This window comes from Miscanthus floridulus, chromosome 6, assembly GCF_019320115.1.
Source record: "Miscanthus floridulus cultivar M001 chromosome 6, ASM1932011v1, whole genome shotgun sequence".
NCBI lineage: Eukaryota > Viridiplantae > Streptophyta > Magnoliopsida > Poales > Poaceae > Miscanthus > Miscanthus floridulus.
The window spans coordinates 125,768,904-125,790,649 of record NC_089585.1 but is presented as its reverse complement, the minus strand read 5'-3'; the positions used below and the strand labels follow the sequence as shown (position 1 = coordinate 125,790,649).

The window sequence follows — 21,746 nt, the reverse complement described above, 5'->3', positions numbered from 1 at the left end:
GAGCAGCCTCACTAACCTTTTTGTCCAGCCCATACACACATGACATGATGATGTTGGGAGTGGCAAGCGTGCTGCCCTGCCGCCACCAAGGCCAGCCACCCCCAGCCGTTATCATCGCGACCACCGCCCTGCCTCAAAGTCATCATCCGCTTGTCACGCACAATTCCGATCCGTGCGTGGCGCGTGCGGGTGCCGGCCAGCGTGCCGCTCGCCAGCTTCCATGCCCGTTTGACTGCTTGCGCTCCGCTGGCATTCGCAAGAGGACGCACGCTAGAATCAGGATTTTAGGCTGGGGGACTGTAGCCACAGCGGTCCCCCCTGCCGTGCGACGCGTGCGTTTGGCTTTGGCGTCAAGGTGGTTAGGTGGATCGTGCTTGGAGGATTACCCATTCAACCGTGCGTGCCCGGCCATCCCGCGCGAATGCTCGTGTCAGCCTTGTCATCGGCGTAGTCCACCAATTCGGTACAGCCTGTTGCTTCTGGTGGGTTCCGGCCAGTCGGCCACGGCCAGGCCAACGCTTTGACCTCTCAGATAAAGCGGGACGTCCTGGAGTACATACACTTCAAGCTCGGTGGCAGCGGCGCCATCATTGACATGCGATGCGAGTACGTGACCCACAGGCCTGAAGCCACAGGCCCACAGCACAAGCTGCTGGGTGCTGCTGGCTAAGGCTAATCCAACCTATACGTTGATATCGATGAAGAGGCCCAGGTAAATGAAACAGCAAAAATACCTACCCCCCTCAGTTTTTTTATACGGAGCAAGATGAAGCCATGGCAAGCCCTAATGTTTTTTTTAACCAACTAGCTTAGTTCATTACACCCCTTAAATTAATTATATGGTATTTTGTCAAAAAAATCATATGGTATTGCCATTTAGTTTATTTTTGCAAATCTTGAATCGATGATCCAAAACTAATCCAAAACACGTGGAACTTGCATCCCTTGACACGTCACAGACTCAAAGGTGACAATGATAATTTACGAAGCCGACCTTAAACATCCACTTATTAGAGATGCAAATTCAGCACGGCAATATGAAATCTCAGTAGACTACAAACCAACTGGATAAATTCCAGTGTACCTAAGTTAACACAAAACCAGAAGTTCAGGTGTAGGTCAGATAAAAAAAAAAGAAAAAAAAGGGGTCTGTACAACAAATTGATATCCCTAAAACCAGCTAAATAGCAAAACCGTCAGCGATGATATACAGCAGTCTCAAAGTATCGGAAAATTAGATACATCAGGATCAGGACATGCTAACTAACCTAAGGAGTAATATAGGATATACACCAGTTTGTCAAAGAAACGGTCAGTCATGATTCATGAAAGCTTGAGATGTTCATACTTCTCCATAGCTACAAACTACCCAAAAATTGTGTTATAGGCCAACACACTTCAGCCACCTGAACGGGCGTCCGATCTTGAAAGGAAGTTCATAGTCTTTGATGAAAGCCGATTCTCTCTTCGCCGCCTCTGCTTCTGACCATACATACAACCCCCGCTCTTGACGACCACCAGGGACTGTGTTGTCAAGTATCAGAGCAACCAGAAATGCAATGACCATGTTGAGTGAAAGTATCGTGTTGAGGACGTAGTTCACCTGAAACGCAAGCAGATAACGAAATTGCAGTGAAATGCTTGGATATAACCAAGGCTGTCAAAATTACATGATGACAGGACGTTACATGCTCTATGTAGGATTGTAACTCTTTTCTTACAAAAAAAGTAAGGTATAATAGTGTCCTAGGCCCTCTATTAGGTTGGATTGAAAGTACAAGTCAATAATTTAGGCATTCAGATCTCAAGGAATAATCATAAAAATCAAGATGATGTTATATTTTTTTAGCACAACATTGTCAGGAGTTGAAACTAAAAGGAAAAGGCAAAGTAAACTGAAGAATGTCGTTGAAACCACTTGAGCAAAGGAGCATGAAGATCCATGAAAATGGACAGTAATAAAATTCACCATCCTTCAAGCTTAAACAACCACATATGTACTCTACTACATCAAGCATCAGATTTCTTACCTACTACAACTGTCATACTTGACTATTTTCAGTTGAAGCGCATAGCTTGAACTGCCAAGTGTATAATTCCTTCAATTGTGTCTTCATATGCTATCTTTTCTTTTCATCGTCCAGTTTTTAATTTGAACAATAGAAAATCCTAAAACTATTCCAATTGTGCAGCAATAAAGCCCCCAAAATTCAATTCTCTTTACGAGCTACACTACTATTTATAGCGTTCAATTGGGTTGTTTATAGCTGAACATTATGTAGTCAGACCCCTCCAACAATCTATGTATTATCTATGATACTTCATTCAACACTCTGGAGACCCAATTTCACTTGCCCTTATCAGAGCAGGCCTTCCAAGAATTCCAAAGTCTCCAAGACTTAATTCAAGATCTGCAGGTCGATCAGAATTCAAAGGACTCCTGGGAATACATTTGGGGAAGCATGAACTACTCCTCATCAAAGTGCTACAACTTTCCTTACAAGAATATACAGCCCCCATCCCCTTTTCTCTGGATTTGGAACTCCAAATGCTGTAACAAACTTAGAGTCTTTTCGTGGCTCCTCTTGATGGATAGACTGAACACAAGGAACATTCTGAGAAGGAAAAAGCACAAGCTTCAGGGAAACAACTACAATTGTGTTGTCTGCAGCAACAACATTGAAGAAACTGCATTCCATTTGTTCTTTAGCTACCCTTTTAGCCAAGCCTGCTGGCAACACCTTGGTATAAATTGGGACTTCACAATGGATTTCTTCCAGATGATGCAGCAAGCCAAGGTCCAACATAACAACCCCTTTTTTTATAGATACCTTCATCAACGCCACTTGGCAGATTTGGAAGCAGAGAAACAACTTTATATTTGACAGAGGCCGGCCGTCCTTTGATTCTTGGAAAAGCTCCTTCTATGAAGAAGTTAGACTACAGACTGTCTTCCTTTCTTGTACAGCTGCTCTAGTTTAGCTCTGCTGCCCTCCTCGGGCATGCTTCCCTTTTTGTTTCTTCTTGTATAGAGTTGTTAGTGTTCTTTTTGTTTAATAAAATGTTTACAGTGGGGGCCTCCCCTGCTGTATTTTCCGCTAAAAAAATGATATTCATTCTTATCGATGCCAGCTGGGTGCTGGTCGACAATTTCAGCACAGGAACAAGCTTAGGCGGTTGGCCTTCCTAGTAAGCCAGTGACGAGTTGTGCAGTTGAAGGCAAGCCGGCCACAAAGGCAGGGGAAATTAGCAGTTAGCACCAGAAAGGGGATGGGGAAGAGAGAGACGCTGGGGGTGGTGACAGGGCCCACATGGCAGTGGCACAACTGCACGTGCAGTTACTGCACGGGAAACAATAGGGTGGAAGCCTGTGGCAGGCAAACAAATCAGAGGCTCCTAGGTTACAGTTTTTTATTTGCCTGGATTTTAGGCAATAATACCCACCTTTTAAACTATATTATGCACAAATAAAAAGCAGAATGGGATAAAGGATTCTGATGAAAAAAAAGATTGGAAGTTTGAGTACATACCCCGCCAGATCCAGTGTGAACAGGTCCATGAGATGCAACAATGTATGCTTGAAAGTAAGTTGGCACTGATGAATTTGCGCTAGGATGTACACCGTACTGCTGGAAGTATGAAGGAACTGATAGGGACAAGAATAAAGCCAGCCCAACTATAATACTGTTCCTGGAGCTTCCGGTAGCACTGTAACGAAGATTGGACAAGCCAAGAGCACAGAGCATAGCCCACATGAAGCAAAGGAGAGCAGCAACAATAACATCAGGAATAGAAGCAATGAAGGCACCGACTTTTCCTACAAAGGGGTCATAATAACAGTGATAATAAGCAAGAAGTATGTCTATTATGCTTTGATTATCTTTGCTCACAGCATGAGAAACTTTTCACCGAAATGAAAATATAAAATAAGTTTCTTACCAATAATAGAAAGCAGTACAAGTAAAATAGCACCAAATCCAACTGCTCTTCGGCTACCCATTTTAGTCACAGCAATTGTGTGTACATTCTCTGTTATTGTTGCAGAACCAACTCCTGTACCCCAAAGACCAGCCAAGGCTGTAGATACACCCTCAACACCAATACCTCTGCTAACAACTCCAGTCGTTGGCGGCCGGGTAGCCACAAACAAAGATGATGCATGGTAGGAACCGACCTTAAGTAGAAAAGGCACAAACATATTGTTAGGAGAGACAAACTTGAATCATAAGTATACTGGAGTCAGACGGTTGCTTCTGGATTTTTAATATAATAATAAAAAGAAGACACTGACTTTACTAAGCTAGCTAATTTCCAGGAACCATTAGCAGAGCAAAATAAGTGCTCAAGAAGAAAGCCTATGTCAAGTTGATCATTATCGAGGAGTTTACAGATGTAGGTAATGTGCTACTGGGGCAGATCTAATCCAAATAATGCATTGCAGATTTATTATGAAAGGTAAAGACACCATGGAAAGGATTGTAGTTAGAACCAAACTTCAGAGGAATCATCAACTTACTGAATCAACAGAAGCAATAACTGATACAACACACATCACAAGGCCCATTTTCCAGCTAAAAACTGGAGTTCCCCATTGCAATGGATAGGGAAATCTGAACCAGGGTGAAGATCTTAAGGCATGCGAAGTGTCTACACGGCAAGATTTCATCCTCAATACATGCTTCCGACAAAAGGCTGATATATTGTTTGAGGCAGGAATATTTGCATCACAACCTTTGTAGCTATAAACTCCAGTTGCTGTGAGAACAAAAGCAACAGCCCATGTGATTCCTAATCCAAGAGGAACCTAAAGAGGCAGCATCAGTAGTCCAGAAATTAGCCTCCCATACCAACCAACATGCAGCACAGATCCACACATTCAATCAACATCATAACTTCATAAGCAAAAATCTTACCGCATAAATAAGAAACACTCTGTACCCAAATAACTTTATTTTCCGGAGGTACTGCCACAAGTTAAATAGATAAATGATCAGAAAAAGGACAAAAAAAAATGCTATTCGCATTATATCACATTGTGTCTAAAAAGTGATTTCCTGCATACTCACAAGTGCAAAAATAACCACCATCAACAACTGCAAAATTCCCATCTCTATACATGTCCCTATTTTTGTGAAACCATAACTGAAAAATGAAAGCCCAACAGCTGCAACTGTTGGTGAGACAACAACTGGATTTATCAACCTGAAATAAGCAGATGAAGACAAAACACACAAATAAGGTATATATCACCTGAGTATTACTACTTGTCACTATAATATGGTGAATTGTACAACAAAAAGACGAGGTGCATGAGTAATTGTATTCATCAGTTACAGAAACATAAGGATGTTTATGGCTGGGAAATAAACAGTTTACACTTAGAAACCAACACAAAGTGGCCAACCCATTTAAGTCATCAACATTAAACAATATGTCTCTGCATTGTTCATACTGTATGGCCATGTGATAGATGGTTCCAAGCCCATGCAAAAGTTGTTATATACTTCAAATATTTGGCATTCAGAAATCAGAACAAAACTTCAGATCAAATCTTATATTTCCTAAGAGTGTATGCCACCAAAACTATTATTTTTATTCATTCACTAATAAGGCCAATCGTGCTTTTGCATTAAATAATCATTTGCACACCTAGAGGGACAAGAAAACGGGTTTATATTTTATCAAAAGAAAAGGAGGTAAACCTAAGAAATAGTGACATGAGGCCTGTATATCCCAAGACCACTTGGAATGCACCTCCAATTATTATAGCTCCCTGCAGGTGCTTCATTATGTGTTTAAAATTCTGCAATGAAATGCAAGTTGTTAAGCTCAGTCAGGACTGCTAATAGAGAACAGAAAACAAGCAAGCCTTGCATGACTGCAACATTTGCCATGTTCTAGGCATGCAACAACATAAGGCACATGAAATTTGTGCATACATTATCATTGAGCCCAAAGAATTCTGGGGAGTTGATGATCGCGAGCGCAGGAGCCAGGTATACAAAGGATGGACCCTGCACAAGTGGCAGTCTCGTTCCAACAAACATGTGCAGCAATGTAGTCATCCCGGTGACGAGCAACACTGTGGACACCACTGCCGCCATGTCATCCTGACCCAAACAGGACCAAATATAACCTCTTCAGTAACAAACCAAATAAATCAGTGATAGTGCACAAGATACAACAAATTCGATTCCAGACTCACAGCCGAGCCGCCCATAGCAGGAACCATCACGAGAGGGATCAGGATGATTGAACCAACCATGGAAATGTAATGCTGGAATCCATATGCCACCAGAGGAACTGCAACGTAGCTTAAAACCGATCAAATTAATGCACCGCACATCATTACCCCATACCACACATCACCCGTGCACATTTCTCTTCCTCCGTCGGGCACTCACGCATTCCAGGAGTGTCACGGAGCTCGTACTTCACATAAGCCGGCCGCTCCGGCGCCTCCTCCTCCTGTAGCCGCGGAAGCGGAGGCGCGGCCGCCTGCCCGTTCGGCCTTCCGCCTTCGGAGTCCCTCCTCCTCGTCCTCGCCTGAGGAGGCGGCGCCGGGGGATGCTGCCGCTCGCCATTTCCCGCGGCGGCAGGAGGGGCAGGGAGGGTGGAGCTGGGCCGGGCCGGCGGGCCCGACTCTAGATCGGAAGGGCGCTCAGCGGGTCGAGGGAGGGGGACCTGACCAGAGCTGGGGGCGGAAGCCGAAGGCAGTGACTCGCCAGAGACGCGGGACTGGAAGCCCGTGCGCTTAGCCCAGGAGAGGGGCTGCGCCTGTGGCTGCGGGGGCGGCGCCGGGGGCCAGGGCCCGAGACGCCCGCGGCGAGGCTGCGGCAGAGCGCCGGAGGTCGACGACATCGCGGGGGCGGGGCACCGCCGCCGGCGAGCGGCGGCGCTTGGGGAATGGTGCTGGGGAGCGGGGAGTGGCGGTGGCGAGGGTTTTAGGGGAAGTGTGGGTGTGGAGGGGCGGGCGGAGGCAGTGAGCTGGACTCCTCCTGTACGCGTACAAATCCGTGCGTGCGGAGGCTGATGCGGAGATTCTGCGGACGCAGGGGCGAGCGGGGCCCGCGGCGTCAGAGGACGTTGCGGGGTTTGTGCGGCGTGCGTTTGAAATCGGATAGGGTCAGGTCAGGTGTGACCGGTGTGGTTTTCCGGGTCAGGCGCGGGTCAAGCGACGAGTGGTGCGTGCGTGACTGCGAGGTCGTACTCGGTCGCTGTTTGGCACTTGGCTGCTCTTGTTGCTTCGCCACTAGGCACTGGCACGACGCACGAATGCACGATAAGGTTCGAGGGTGGGTTCGGCATCACCTCCACGCACTTTACGTGGTAATGATGATAAAAAATACCCCCTCAAACTTTTTTTTTTTTTTGACAACAAGTCCCTAATGAACTTGAGCCCTTGTTTAGTTCCACCCTAACTTCCAAAAAGTTGCTACAGTACCTGTCACATCTAATGTTTGTGGCCCGTGCATGGAGCATTAAATATAGACGAAAAGAAAAACTAATTGCACAGTTTGGTGGGAAATTGCGAGACGAACGTTTTGAGCCTAATTAGTCCATGTTTGAACACTATTTGCCAAATAAAAACGAATGTGCTACAGTAGCCCCAAAATCCAAATTCCTACACCTAAACACAGCCTGAGTTCTCGATAATATTCCAGTGATGAACAGTCTTTTGTCGTTATTTGTAAAGCAAAACCTTTGGGGACAGAGCGAAGTAGGCTGATTGCTGTTGGGCCCGATCCGCTAAGTAGGTCTAGAAATGGGACGCGTCTGGATGCACACGCCAGACAGATGTCCTAATTATAGCATTAGAATATTTATATGGATTATTGTCCTTATTTGTTCCGTATCATCAACGATACGAATTAACTTTAGTAGTTTAGCACATATTTTACTGGTTTTGAATTTTATTTTCAAATATGAGCATGTTTTTTTTGTACATGTAGGTCGACTTTACCATATTTCAAGTGTCATTGTGTGGTTTTTTTATTGCAAGTGTCATTGTGTTAGTGTTATGGCCAAGGGCGGAGCCAAGGATTTGAACATAGGGGGCTATTGAAGCCAACAGGCCCAAGTTGTTCTGGTTGGCTGGTTGGCTGGTATTAAAGCCGGCTCGCACACTCGTTGGCCTGGTTGGCTGGTATTAAAGCCGGCTGATAAGTCGGCTGAAGCTGTTTTATTGTGAGAGAAAAATACTGTAGATTCTAGCTGACAAGCCGGTTGATAAGTTCAAGCGAACATGCCCAAGTTGTTCAATCAATTACGTACATAAATTGCCTGCCCGTCTAGCCGTCTACGCTCGTGTGACGTGTTGCAACGCTGCTCTACAACTTGCGCGCACCACATGGCCGGTCAGCAGCAACCCATCAGGCACGCCGGAACGCCGAGCGCTCAGCCTCCCGTGCCCATCGCCAACGTCTACCACCCCATCACTTGATCGTATCAGTCATACTTATTAGTTATAATGTAGTGTTTGTCTCTCATAACAAAACAGCATTAGCCGGCTTATACGAACAGGTGTACGGCAGCACGTCGACCCTGTCGGCCGAGACGGTGACCGGTTGACACGTGCTCAATGTCGCGGACTACATACTACTCCCAAACCAAGGAACTTGACGCCACCGGCTGGCGCGTCTAGTCAACCACGTTCACCGTCGGAGGGTAGGCCTGGTGCATCAAGCTCGCCTACGCCGGCACCTCGGCGACCTCCTCGACGGCGGGGTTGGGGCGGACGTGACGCTCGAGTTGGGCGGGTAGGCGTTTGCCGCGCACAGGAGCGTGCTCGCTTCACACGGTCGTCGGTGATCCAGGCGGAGCTCTTCGGTGGCCGGTGGGCCACACAAGGACGATGTGGCAGCAACGAGCCGCGTGAGGATCCATGACATTGAGCCGACCGTTTTAAAGGCCATGCTCCACTTCATCTATACCGACTCGTTGCCTGAGATCGACGGCAGCGATGCTTGTGGCTGCACAGAGGTATGAACTGAAGCCTATTAAGGCCCCGTTTGGCCGGGCTCCCGCGTGCTCCGGCTTCTAGACTGTAGTGACACTGTAGCCGGAGCCGAAGGAGCCAAAAAACGAGCTTCTCCCCCTCAGAACGGCTCTGTGAGAGAGGAAACGAAGAGAGAGAAAACCGGCTCTGATGAACAGTGTCTGCACAGGCATAAATAGTGTCACAGCAGAGGGAGCCGGAGCCGCCCGGAGCTGCACCAAAGGGGGCCTAAAAATCAGGGACATGGTTGTTCAACACCATTAAAGGAATTAACAAACCTGATCAATGAAGGTAAATAATAACGTTCACTCTATGCACGAAATCTACACGTGATATCGAGTAGTATATGAATGCTTCCTAATATAATGGAAACAGTTCTAATTAATTATCTCTTTGTGTCTACTAAAGAATTAGGCGGCCAATTCCTCAAAAGAAAAAGGAGGCCAAAGTGAATCGAAATTCCTTACAAGTCATCGAAAACCAGATCACGCGTCCGCGTCTGATATGATTATTATTAAATCTGTGGATGTAAGTGTCAACAAAAAAGCATGTTTCCAGTGCAACGCACAGGTATTTATCTAGTATAAACAAAAGATATGAAAAAGGAAATCCTAAATAATATAGATGCGATTAAAACACTAATTGGCTTACCTTGTTAATTGAATTATTAACTAGCTAATTGATGAGGGAGCATTGTGGGGGCATCAGCATGTTGGCGGTGCCCGGCGACCAGGCCCCCTCAGCCCCTCCCTCCCTTCTGGTCATGGCCATCACATAAAAGTGCTAAGGCAGCTGCTATGATTTTGTTGATGCTAAGATCTAATGACTCAGTCTCTTTAGAGATGCTCATATATTCATAACAATGAACAAGGTGTTGAACCTAGTGTTTTGTACATGTCCCAGATATTATTAGTAATACGCATTGAACAATCTATAAATTTATAAAGGTAAGCATAATTGCTAATTGAGTGTTACGGTACATATTATGTTAGCATGCTAATATGCTGATTAAGTTCGCATAATTCAAGGCACTGTTGAGGCCAAAAAAAATTTAAGGCACTGTTCGCTTCTTTTATAATCCGTCTTTTTCAGCTTGTTTTTCAGTTGGAACAATATTTTTCTCTCACAACAAATCAGCCGGAACAATATTTCAATTTGTCTTTCAGCAAAGCGAACAGAATAGTCTTGCGAGAAAAGATCTCTCGTATTTACATGCAAAGCTACAACGTAGCATATGACATGCTTTCTTCATGCATTGTTCGAGGCCTTGGGCTAAGGCTTAAAAGAGAGAATTGAGTTGTTGGGCTAGGCTCAGTGGCCCCACGGGTCACGGTAGGATTGGATTCCACTGTTCTAGGCATCAGGCCGATGCCATGATCAGTGGCAGAGGTTTTTTTTAAGTCCAAACTCAGTCGAGCGTTGTACTACTTTTTTTTTTAATCTGGTAATACATCCTACATTAGACTTCATTCTTAGGGCCTGTTTGGAACGCAGGAATTTCACAGGAATCATACAGGAATTTCACAGGAATCAGTTCAATTTCACAGGAAAAACGCAGGAATAGAGAAAAAATGCCGCATTCCAAACAGGCCCTTAGGCAAATCGCCAGATAGAAGATTCATTATATACAAAGGCACTTGGCTCATCTAAGCCAGACTCCAACACATAAGCTCCATGGACAGCTACAGCATCTGTCACCTTATTACATGATCTATTACAGAAAGAGACATCACAAAAAGAGAACTCTTGTTGGGGCAGGGCCAGCCTCTAAACACCTGAAAGGTCCTAATGGTTAGAGGGGGATAAATAGCCTATTGAAAATTTCTACAACAACACTTATCAAAGATGTTAGACAAATAAATGGCGAAGTGAATGTTGCGCTAGCCTACTAAAAATGCAAGCCACCTACCATAATTCTAGTGACTATGATCTCTAAGCACACAAGGGCTATGTCACTACACTAAGTTAGTGTGCTCTCAAAGACTAACTAAAAAGCCACACTAACCACTAGACCCGACACAAGCTTGCTCTCAAAACTAATTACACTAAAGAGCGAAGCAACACTAGAAATGTAAATGCATAAGAGAGGGTGGTGATGAGCCAATCACAAGATGGAGCCAATCAATGAATCACAAAATAACCAATGAAATCATCGGACAAGGTGACACAAGATTTTTTACCGAGGTTCACTTGCTTGCCGACAAGCTAGTCCTCGTTGTGGCGATTCACTCACTTGGACGTTCACGTGCTAAATGGCATCACACGCCAACCCGCAATCGGGTGCCGCACAACCAACACAAGATGAGGATCACATAAGCCACGAGCAATCCACTAGAGTACCTTTTAGCTCTCCGCCGGGAAAAGGTCAAGAACACATCACAATCACCACGATCGGAGCCGAAGACAATCACCAATTTCCGCTCGACGATCCTCGCTGCACCAAGCCATCTAGGTGGCGGCAACCACCAAGAGTAACAAGTGAATCCCGCAGCGAAACACAAACACTAAGTGCCTCTAGATGTAATCACTCAAGCAATGCACTTGGATTTACTCCTAATCTCACAAAGATGATGAATCAATGATGAAGATGAGTGGGAGGGCTTTGGCTAAGCTCACAAGGTTGCTATATCAATGCAAATAGCTAAGAGAGTGAGCTTGAACCGGCCACGGGGCTTAAATAGAGAGCCTCCACGAATAGAGTCGTTGGGCTCCTCACTGCACACTACTCAGGGCGACCGGATGCGTTGTTCGCGCTGATCGGACGCACAGCCCCAGCGTCTGGTCACTGCTAGGCATCCACGTGTCCCCCACATTCAATGTCCACTGCGAGATCCCAATGGTCAACTCAAACGTCCGCGTGGTTAAATTGCGACTGGACGCACCGTCCCGAAGACCAGACGCGCTGGTGCCAAGTTAGCTCAGCGTTCACCTGCGCCAACCAACCATTGACCGAACACGTAGGTGCCCGCAGTGACCCAACGTCAGGTCGGTTCTAGTAAGCATCTAGAGGCAAAAAATCATTACCGGACACGTCAGATCGCTCATAACCGGACACGCTGATGAGTCAGATCAATTCTGCCTCGCTCTGTTGCTTGCATCAGCGTACGTTAGTGCCTGACCGGATGCACCTCAGTCGTGTCAGGTCACAATCACTGTTTAGCGTCCGGTCATAGCCAGAGAGCATCCAACACCGCGCATTACTGATCGGACGCAGGCCTCAGAGTTCGATCACCACCTAGGCAGCGTCCAGTCACCTCGGGAAGCCTCGTCCAATTCACAAACTTCTCCACCCTTGCTCAAATATGCTAACCACCAAGTGTTTCACCTTATGCACATGTGTTAGCATGTTTTCACAAACATTTTTAATGGTGTTAGCACTCCACTAGATGTAAATGCATATGCAATGAGTTAGAGCATCTAGTGGCACTTTGATAACCATATTTCGATACGAGTTTCACCCCTCTTAATAGTACGGCTATCAATTCTAAATGTGATCACACTTGCTAAGTGTCTCGATCACCAAACCAAAAAGCTCCTATCAAAAATCACCTTTGCCTTGAGCTTTTTGTTTTTCTCTTTCTTCTTTTCTAAGTCCAAGCACTTGATCATCACCATGGTCACACCATCATCATGATCTTCACCATTGCTCCATCACTTGGCATAGTGCTACCTATCTCATGATCACTTTGATAAACTAGGTTAGCACTTAGGGTTTCATCAATTCACCAAAATGAAACTAGAGCCTTCAATCTTCTCTTTTTTGGTAATTGATGACAACCCTTTCACAAAGATATGAATTGAAATTCATTTGAATCCATGTTGCTTGCCCAAACATATTTACCATGTGTAAAAGGATATAGACAAGTTTCATGAACCCTAATTAGTAGCAATTGCTCCCCCTACATGTGTGCTAAGAGTTTGGATTGAAGCTTGCACATATGCTTAGATAGGAAATATATGAGTCAATGTCTACCAAATGATGCTAAGGTATAAGAGATGGACCAAGCGTGATACCTATCGGAGTGCACCAATATACCATCCTTAGAACCATTAGTAACTAGACATACACAAATAAACTAGAATACCCCGTGAGATCAACATTAGAAGCAAGGGTCTAGTTTTCACAATATAAACACAAGTCTAGTTACTCAACCTAAGCATGCTAGTTTTTCATTTCATCATTCAAACCTACAACTAGCATACACCACACAAGCATGGATATTGAAATGAAACTTTTCAAATGCAAGCAAGCATATGAGCATGCACATCCAAATGCATCAATCAAGTTTATGAGCTTGCTCCTCCTACTTGTGTGCTCAAATTTTAATTGATCCCCTTACTTTCATATATCTCCACCTATGTCAAAGTTCTCCCCCTTTGTTATCTTTTCACTATCTTTGTGCATTACTTCTCCTTTATCATCAATGACCACAAAGGTTCAATTTTAGATAGGCTAAGATTATCAATGTCAATCAATGGGGTGCTGATCATTTTTTCCAAATTTGGTCCAATCTAGAACACTTGCCAAAGATATTTAACTCGATTTGATCCAAGGACAAGCTTCTTCACACCTCAAACAAGGGTTATATTGTACCATGTTGAGTAAAACACTTATAGCTCATTTTCTAGATCAAACACTAGGTTCACAAGCCCACAAACATGTCATATGCTACCACTAGATCAAGTCAAGCATAAAAGCAATAGTGGTACCATACAAGCATCAAATTCATTTGATTTTCTTGAATGAGCCTATAAGACATGAGGAATGACTAGATACACTAAACAAGTCCTTAGCAAATGATGTATCCATGCTAATCAACTTTTACCTTGGTTGCTCGAAGGAGAGGCATGTCATATAAGTGGGGGAGAGTACATCAACACATATTTGAGAAATCCAATATGTTCAACTCATTCCTTAGTTTGCAAAAATTTTCTCATCCAATGGCTTAGAGAATATGTCGGCAAGTTGATCTTTGGTGCCCACACTCTCAATGCAAATGTCCCCTTTTTATTGATGATCTCTAATGAAATGGTGGTGGATATCAATGTGCTTTGTTCTTGCATGTTGAACCAGATTATTGGTTAGCTTGATTGCACTCTCATTGTCACATAGCAATGTCACTTTCTTGAACTTGATTCCAAAGTCATTCAAGGTGACCTTCATATAAAGTATTTGTGCACAACAACTACCGATGGATATATATTCAGCTTTGGCTGTTAATAATGCAACACTATTTTGCTTCTTTGATGATCATGAAACAAGTGATTTTCCCAACAATTAACATGTGCCCAAGGTGCTCTTCCTTTCAACCTTGCATCCCATATAGTCAGAGTCTGAATATCCAACAAGTTCAGACCTTGCTCCTTTGGGGTACCAAAACCAATATTTTATGTATGCTTCGAGTACCTTAATATTCTCTTTGTAGCCTTCAAATGACTTTCTCTTGGTGAGGCTTAAAATTTTGCATACATGCACACACTAAACATGACATCCGGCCTTGATGCGGTCACATAGAGTAGGCTTCTATTGGCATTTCTTAGCATCACTTGTTACTAGGTTATCATCCCTGGCATAATGCAAGAAATGTGTGGTTGGTAATTATTAGTAACACTTGTAAACTTCAGAGAAAAATATATATATTAAAGTATCTACAAGCGCACAGATAATATACCATTGTAGCATTTCACCCAGGAGTATACTAGGTATCGTTATTTATATTTTTACCACAGAGAGGAGCTTATGGAGTGGTGTTGGCATAGAGATATTGACAAATATATATACTTATGATAATAATCACTCTTATGCTATTGCAGGGGTAACTCAAAGGGTAAATAAATGATAAGTGTAAGGTAATAGTGGTACTCCAGAGATCAAATTAGAGACTCATAAATGTAGTATAGCTAAGCAGGAGATTCATTAAGAGCAAAAGATTCCTAAGTCATTACTTATCTACTAAGTCTTTTGTACACCCTAATATATACACTCTCATCTATAGTATAACTAACTCTGGATCTATGTATAAGGAACATTACTAAGGAAGATCAAGAACAGAGCTTGTCTACCTTCGCAATCATGTTCTACGTGCTCTACAAACAGGGAGTGGACTACAAAAGACTCAATGGAAGTGTCACATCAGCGATCTATCACATGACCTAGAGTGCAGAGGGCATCTGCAGGCAAACAATATCTAAGCACCATGCTTACATAGTGTCGACCACTTAACTCACGTACGTATTGAGCTAAGCGCTTTACGAACATATGCATAAACTCATCATTAATCATAACTATATCAAGCATACAACTAGAGCAAACTAGGAACATAATAAATAGCAATATAATAATATTAAAGTAGCACAGAGTCATAAATATAGAGATATAATGGATATACCAGTCTCCAGACAGTAGATCTAGAATCCTGAGTAATAGCCCACACTTTTCTTGAACCTTGCTAGCTAATCTATACTATAAACTTGAAGTACTAGAGCTCTAATATCTCATCTCTGGAAACCCTAGTTTTCTATCTAACCCTGACTTATGATCTGATGACTTCTGATTGTCTCCTAGGGGGGGCTAGATTATATAGCCCTGAGGGTGCAACGTTAGCCCTTGGATCAAACCGACTTAAGCAACAGCTTAGATGCATCCTAGGAGGCGGTGGGAAACCGACATAGCGACGAGGATGATAGGTGGGCCCCTAGGGGGTGGGCAGCCTACAGGTGGGGCCAGGCGGCCCTACTTGATAGCCTCTTGGTCTCTGCTTCGGTGTGGAGTCCTCCCGAGTCTTCTACAACCTTCTAGAGTTGGTTTCGTGTCGGGAGTCTAATTTTTCATTTGTCGTTTAGATACCCCTTGATGGTTTTCTGATTAAACCCTATTGAAAATATAGATTCGCCAAAACTCATGGAATTTGTCAGTTTAAACCCCTAAGTCTATGTTGGTGATCATTTTCATGTATTATCTTGGGTTATATTGATGTTTATAATGGTCGGTAACTACCATCAACAATTTCCCCAAGCTTACCCTTTGCTAGTCCCTTAGCAAAGCTAAACTTAGCATGGATCAGAAATTAAGGGTCGTAACAACTCCTCAAATACACATGCATTCAAACAAGAACTCTCTTCCAGAATAGACCAAACTGATCTGACTTTCAAACTTACTCATATTACCTTTAACCATGGGGCTTGTAGCCTTCACTTGTGTCTTGAGCAATTGAAAGACAAAACAATCAAGTCAAGCACTATGTCTCATGTTCTTTGTTCAACCATTATTCTAGAGTTTTTATAAGTTTTTAAACTAAAACTCAGATATTCCATTGTATGACACCCTCAAGTCTCTCAAAATATGTGGTATTTATGGATCCTTACCAAGGCAATACTGATGTTATGCCTTTCTTCCTACAACTAATGCTTATGTGGAGCTCATAGGAAGGGTGATAACATGAAAGAGCATACTTGCAATACATATATTGTAAAGTCAAACAATGGATCCAAAGAGAGTTGAGTCATACAATCAAATCAAGATGTGCATGTGTGTGGAATATATGGTGGATATATATGGTATCTAGCCTAATTCTACTATGCTCCTTTAAAACATATCTTTCTTTTAAAACTTGAAAACAGCTTTGCATGAAAAAGGGGCTATCTTATTCATCTTCTCTCTCTTTTTTCAGGTGGGCATCTGAGTACCCATTGTTTTGATAATTCAGACACTTCTCCATTTTCCTCTCTTCTATTTTTTATGAATAACTTTTGCATAGCCCCATGCTTCTTCTGCATTGTGATTATTGGAGAGATAATAACAAGAAGTTAGCATTTATTCAATGGAAACCTATGAAGAATATTTTTGGTGTTTTCTCCTGGTGTAGGAGTAAAACATTTTTGGGTGGATCTAGATGGAATGCATGTTTTTGTGTCTACCCCCAGTGTAGGAGTAGTGCATATATGGATGGTGTGTACATGATCTTGATTTTAAGAGCATGACAAACCTCTCATAAGGCATCAACAAAGCTTGACTAAACTCAATGCAAGACAAGCATCATATAAGTGGAAGTTTTCCTAGCCTAAATATAAACATGTTTGGCTCTGGTAGGAATTCACACTTTGTTATACAAGATCTCATCATGTGGAATTTTTATGTTTTCAAAGATAAATCTACCGAACTTTAGTATCACTCAGAACTAGATAAATAGCAGCTCAGACCTTCTCATATCATATCCGTCAATTACCTATACTTAGATCAAGCATTGCTACCCACGAGTTTCAAGTTCAGAGCAAATTCTCATGTCAAATCAATTCTATCAAAAACTTGAGAAAATTCAAGACTGAAAGCTAGGTACTTGAAAGGAATTATATCAGAGCATCTATTCATTGTTTTATCGTGTGAGATCATCTTTAAGTTCCATTTATTTTTATGACTTTTAAAAACAAGACAAGAAACTAAAACACTTATGAAGCAAATTATACAAACCAATATATATATATAAGATAAAGGCAAATTTTTATTTTGTTTTCTTGGTTATGCATCTTTTTTAGCAGTAAATAGCAAATTCAGAAATTAAACAAACTAAAGAAAATAATAAACCACAAGAAAGAAAAACTTACCTAAAAATGATGGGGGCTCCTCCCCAAGCTGGTTGTTCACGTGGTACTTAGAAGGGCGAATCAATGTTTAGACCCTAGAACAAATATTGCCAGTTCTGGTTCTCTTGCTCCTGGTGTTGTTGGATGGCGGCAAAGATGCCGTCCTGCCTCTTCTTGTCATTGGGAGTGCTGGTGGAGAGTGTCCCGGATCTCTTGCTGACCTTCTTCAATGGTGGTGAGCCTGTTGTCAAAACGTGCGTGCTCCATCTGCTGCTCATGGTAACCCATGGGCGACGGCTGGTGGCCGATGTGCTGATCATGGAAGCCATGACCAGAGAAGGACATGCGTCCACCCTGATAGCCGCTGGAGATATCCTCATAGGATGGCTGTTGATAATAGTCAAAGTTTCCATCCTCCCATCACCCACTTGAGCCCTATTGCCATGAGCTCTCCGAATGATGCTAAGCAGGCTACTCCCATCCAGCATACCTAGGTTGGGATGACTCTGGCTGGTCCCAACCTGTGTGCACTAGATGATGAACCCAGGAAGGTCCTACCTCTTCGAATCTTGTGTAGCTAGTGTATGTAGGGCCCTCTCGGATAGGATCATCTCCACAATATTGAGGCTACGGATTGCGTGTGATCCTCGCCGATGCACTCCAGTGAGGTTGAAAGCTCTAGTTTGGTTTTGGTGAATTGATGAAACCCTGTGCTAACCTAGTTTATCAAGTGATCATGAGATAGGTAGCACACTCCAAGTAGTGAAGCAAATGAAGATCATAACATGATGATGATGATGCCATGGTGATGATCAAGTGCTTAGACTTGGAAAGAAGAAAGAGAAAAACAAAAAGCTCAAGGCAAAGGTATAAATTGTAGGAGCTATTTTGTTTTGGTGATCAAGACACTTAGAGAGTATGATCACATTTAGGTTTGATAGCCATACTATTAAGAGGGGTGAAACTCGTATCGAAATACGGTTATCAAAGTGCACTAGATGCTCTAACTCATTGCATATGCATTTGGGATCTAGTGGAGTACTAACACCCTTGAAAATGTTTGTGAAAATATGCTAACACATGTGCATAAGGTGATACACTTGGTGGTTGGCACATTTGAACAAGGGTGAAGAAGATTGAGGTGAAAATGAGTTAGTCTCACTGGTCACGTAGTGACCAGACGCTGGTCTCAGAGGGACCGGTGCGTCCGGTCAGGTGTAGCAGCGAAGTCGCTGGCGTCGGTCAACTGACCAGACGCTAGGACGCTCAGCGACCGAACGCTGGAAGGCTATGCCGGTCCAGCTGACATGGTAGCACAGTGATCAGGGTGACTGACTGGACACTAGCTGTGTCCGGTCAAGGGCGATCGGACGTGTCCGGTCGAAGAAAATCGTTTCTGGACCCTTACTGGAAATGACCAGACGCTGGAGGTTTAGCGTCCGGTCACTTCTAACTGCTGTGTCCGGTCACCTCATGACCATTGAGATCGGGTGTATAGTATTCAAAGAGAGGGAACACATGGCGTGTATCGCGTGACTGAACGCTGAGGTGCAGCTCCGGTCAGTATGACTAGAGCGTCTGGTCACCCCGCGTTGTGCCCAGTGAAGGCGTACAATGGCTCTATTTCGTGGGGGCTTCTATTTAAGCCCCATGGCCAGTTCAAGCTCACTCTCTTAGACATTTGCATTGATATAGCAACCTTGTGAGCTTAGCCAAAGCCCTGTCACTCATCTCCATCATTGATTCATCATCTTTGTGAGATTGGGAGTGCATCCAAGTGCATTGCTTGAGCGTTTGCATCTAGAGGCACTTGGTGTTCGTGCTTTACTTATTACTCTTGGTGGTTGTCGCTACCTAGATGGCTTGGAGCAGCGATGATCGTTGAGCGGAGGGTGGTGATTGTCTCTGGCTCCAATCGTGGTGATTGTGAGGGGTTCTTGACCCTTTCCCGACAGAGAGTCAAAAGGTACTCTAGTGGATTGCTCGTGGCTTGTGTGATCCTCATCTTGTGTTGGTTGTGCGGCACCCTATTGTGGGTTTGGCATGTGATGCCAATTAGCGCGTGAACCTCCAAGTGAGTGAATTGCCACAACGAGGAGTAGCTTGCCGGTAAGCAAGTGAACCTTGGTAAAAAATCATTGTGCTCATCATTTGATTCCGAGGTGATTGGTCTTCATTGCTTTTCATTCTTATGATTGATTAGTTCCTTCCTCGACACGGTGGTATAACCATCTTGCTCACTCTCTTTACATTACTGTAAACTAGTTGTCAAGCTCTTTAGTGTAGTTAGTTGTGAGAGCTTGTTAGCTTGGTTGGTGTGGCTCTTTTGTTAGCTTTTGAGAGCACACTAACTTAGTATAGTGTCATAGCTATTGTGTGGTTAGATACTCTCTAAACTAGAATTGTGGTTAGGTCGCTTGCATTTTTAGTAGGCTAGCGCAATATTGGCTTCGCCTCATAATTGTCTAACCGGTTTGCTAAGTGTTGTTGTAGAATTTTTATTAGGCTATTCACCCCCTCTAGCCATTATGACCTTTAAGAGGTGCCTCCTCCTTTCTCTGCAGGTCAAAAAGAAGAGAATCCACTACATACAAACTGAGGTTCTGGTTGGGTAACGGAAACTCGTTTACGTAATCCATATACATCATGACTATTTTCCCATTCTTTCCCTTTTTTAACATGTGTGCATGATTAAAATAGCCATAGTCAATAATTCATCGGGGACTGTCAATGTATGTAATGGAAGCGTCTGCTAGTAAGCCTAGATTTCTAGCTATGCGGGTGACCAAAGAAGTGCACCCAACATCTCCCTTAAGTCCAGGGATTTCTACCCATTGTGTCATCATGAATTTTATAGGTGAAACCCTCTTTCTTTTAACCATAGCATAGAGCAGTTTAAGTTCATCATTCCTAACTGTGCGGAAGTCATTTCTAGGAAAAAGAGAAAATCCTAGCCATTTGTGCATGAACCATAAAGTAGGGTGGTGAATGTCATTGGTGCGAGGTCGGTAGCACACAATTTCTTTTGATATCTCCCTCCAAAACTTTACCCTATCAAAATCTTGTATAACTGAATCTACATCTAGTATGCATTATGAATGGAATCCTAGAAGTTCACTAAAGTTCTTCCAAGGGATAGAAAATTCTTTTCCAAAGATCCTAAATGAAACTTCCAAGTTGGTGGTTTGTAAAGTGCATTGGAATTCAATAGTTAAAAGCTTGTACCTTGACTCATCTATTTCTCATGCATCCTCCCATCCTATAGTCTTGAAAATAAGTTTGAATTCAGAATGCATCCCTATGGATTGAAGTAGGGCTAGATCGAAGGCAGGGTGAGGACAAAGTTCCGGTCCTTCAACTTCTTGTAAATCTCCTTCTCTCGATCCCCTCGGAGCTTCAACTGCTTGTCTTGGAGTAGGACGTTCTTCTCAGTAGGGGTAGCCCGGGATGACTGTCCAACAGCAGGGGATGGAGGATCAACATCCATGTCGGCACTCGCTCGGGATGACGAACTTCTTGTTGAACGGAACAAGGTCGCCCGCTTGATCTTGCCTATCAACTTGCTCATCTTCCTGCACAAAAAAAACACAACTCATGGAACAGGATTAAAAAATGTCAGTGGTTAGCCGTTTAGAAGTTAGTCATCCAAGGGTCAATCATTCTTGATGGATATTCAAATTACTTTCTTTTCTAAGATTGGGTAGCACCACTACTCAAATTTTATAATTCTTCTCTTAAATTTTAGAAGCACTTCCCCTCTCTTTACTAAAAGCCCCACCACTTCTTTCACCCTAGAACTTTCCTTTCACTCTTCTTACTCCAAACTACTCTCTCTCCAAGAAATTTCAACTACGAAATTTGTAACTAGAATTTCGATCTCAGAAGCTGGAATTATAGTGTGTGATGGCCGAGAGCAAGGAGTTTGTGGCTAGGTTTTATAGGTGGCACAGCAACAGGCCGTCCGCCCTAGTGGTGGGGCTAGCCAGCACCCTATGGGGCCCACTTGGGTTGGCTCTCCACCAGATAAAACCTTGCTTCGTGGTTAAGCAAAATTGGATGACCGTCGGTGGACTTTCGGTGGTTATGGTTGGTAGTGGATGTAGTGGAGGATGGAAGTGATGGAAGTGATGGAGGTGATGGGCGGTGGGTCCCATGTGTCTATGGGTCC

At 43.6% G+C, this 21,746-nt stretch overlaps 1 protein-coding gene across 3 annotated transcripts; it reads right to left on the bottom strand.

Moving 5' to 3' along the window:
* Window positions 1-1,167: 1,167 nt before the first annotated feature.
* On the bottom strand, window positions 1,168-21,373 carry LOC136459481 (nucleobase-ascorbate transporter 12-like). Of its 3 annotated transcripts, XM_066459327.1 has the most exons (11): window positions 6,405-6,967; window positions 6,206-6,303; window positions 5,940-6,110; window positions 5,703-5,803; window positions 5,067-5,202; window positions 4,914-4,964; window positions 4,732-4,804; window positions 4,517-4,647; window positions 3,940-4,174; window positions 3,531-3,817; window positions 1,168-1,603 (listed from the first exon to the last, which is right to left on the bottom strand). In XM_066459327.1, the coding sequence occupies exons 1-11, from the start codon at window positions 6,859-6,861 to the stop codon at window positions 1,382-1,384; spliced, it is 1,962 nt and encodes a 653-aa protein (XP_066315424.1). In that variant the 5' UTR covers window positions 6,862-6,967; the 3' UTR covers window positions 1,168-1,381. The 3 variants fall into 3 exon arrangements, with proteins under 3 accessions (XP_066315424.1, XP_066315425.1, XP_066315423.1); XM_066459328.1 differs by lacking the exon at window positions 6,405-6,967 and adding an exon at window positions 20,804-21,373 and having other exon boundaries at window positions 4,517-4,804; XM_066459326.1 differs by having other exon boundaries at window positions 4,517-4,804.
* Window positions 21,374-21,746: the final 373 nt, after the last annotated feature.

What these genes read in the sequence shown, in the direction of transcription:
- LOC136459481 (XM_066459326.1), bottom strand. Translation starts at nt 6,861, where the DNA reads ATGTCGTCGACCTCCGGCGCTCTGCCGCAGCCTCGCCGCGGGCGTCTC. An exon ending in CCGTGACACTCCTGGAATGC is followed by an intron (nt 6,304 to 6,404) that starts GTGAGTGCCCGA and finishes GCTACGTTGCAG; the next exon opens with TTCCTCTGGTGGCATATGGA. An exon ending in CTGCTATGGGCGGCTCGGCT is followed by an intron (nt 6,111 to 6,205) that starts GTGAGTCTGGAA and finishes TGTTTGGGTCAG; the next exon opens with GATGACATGGCGGCAGTGGT.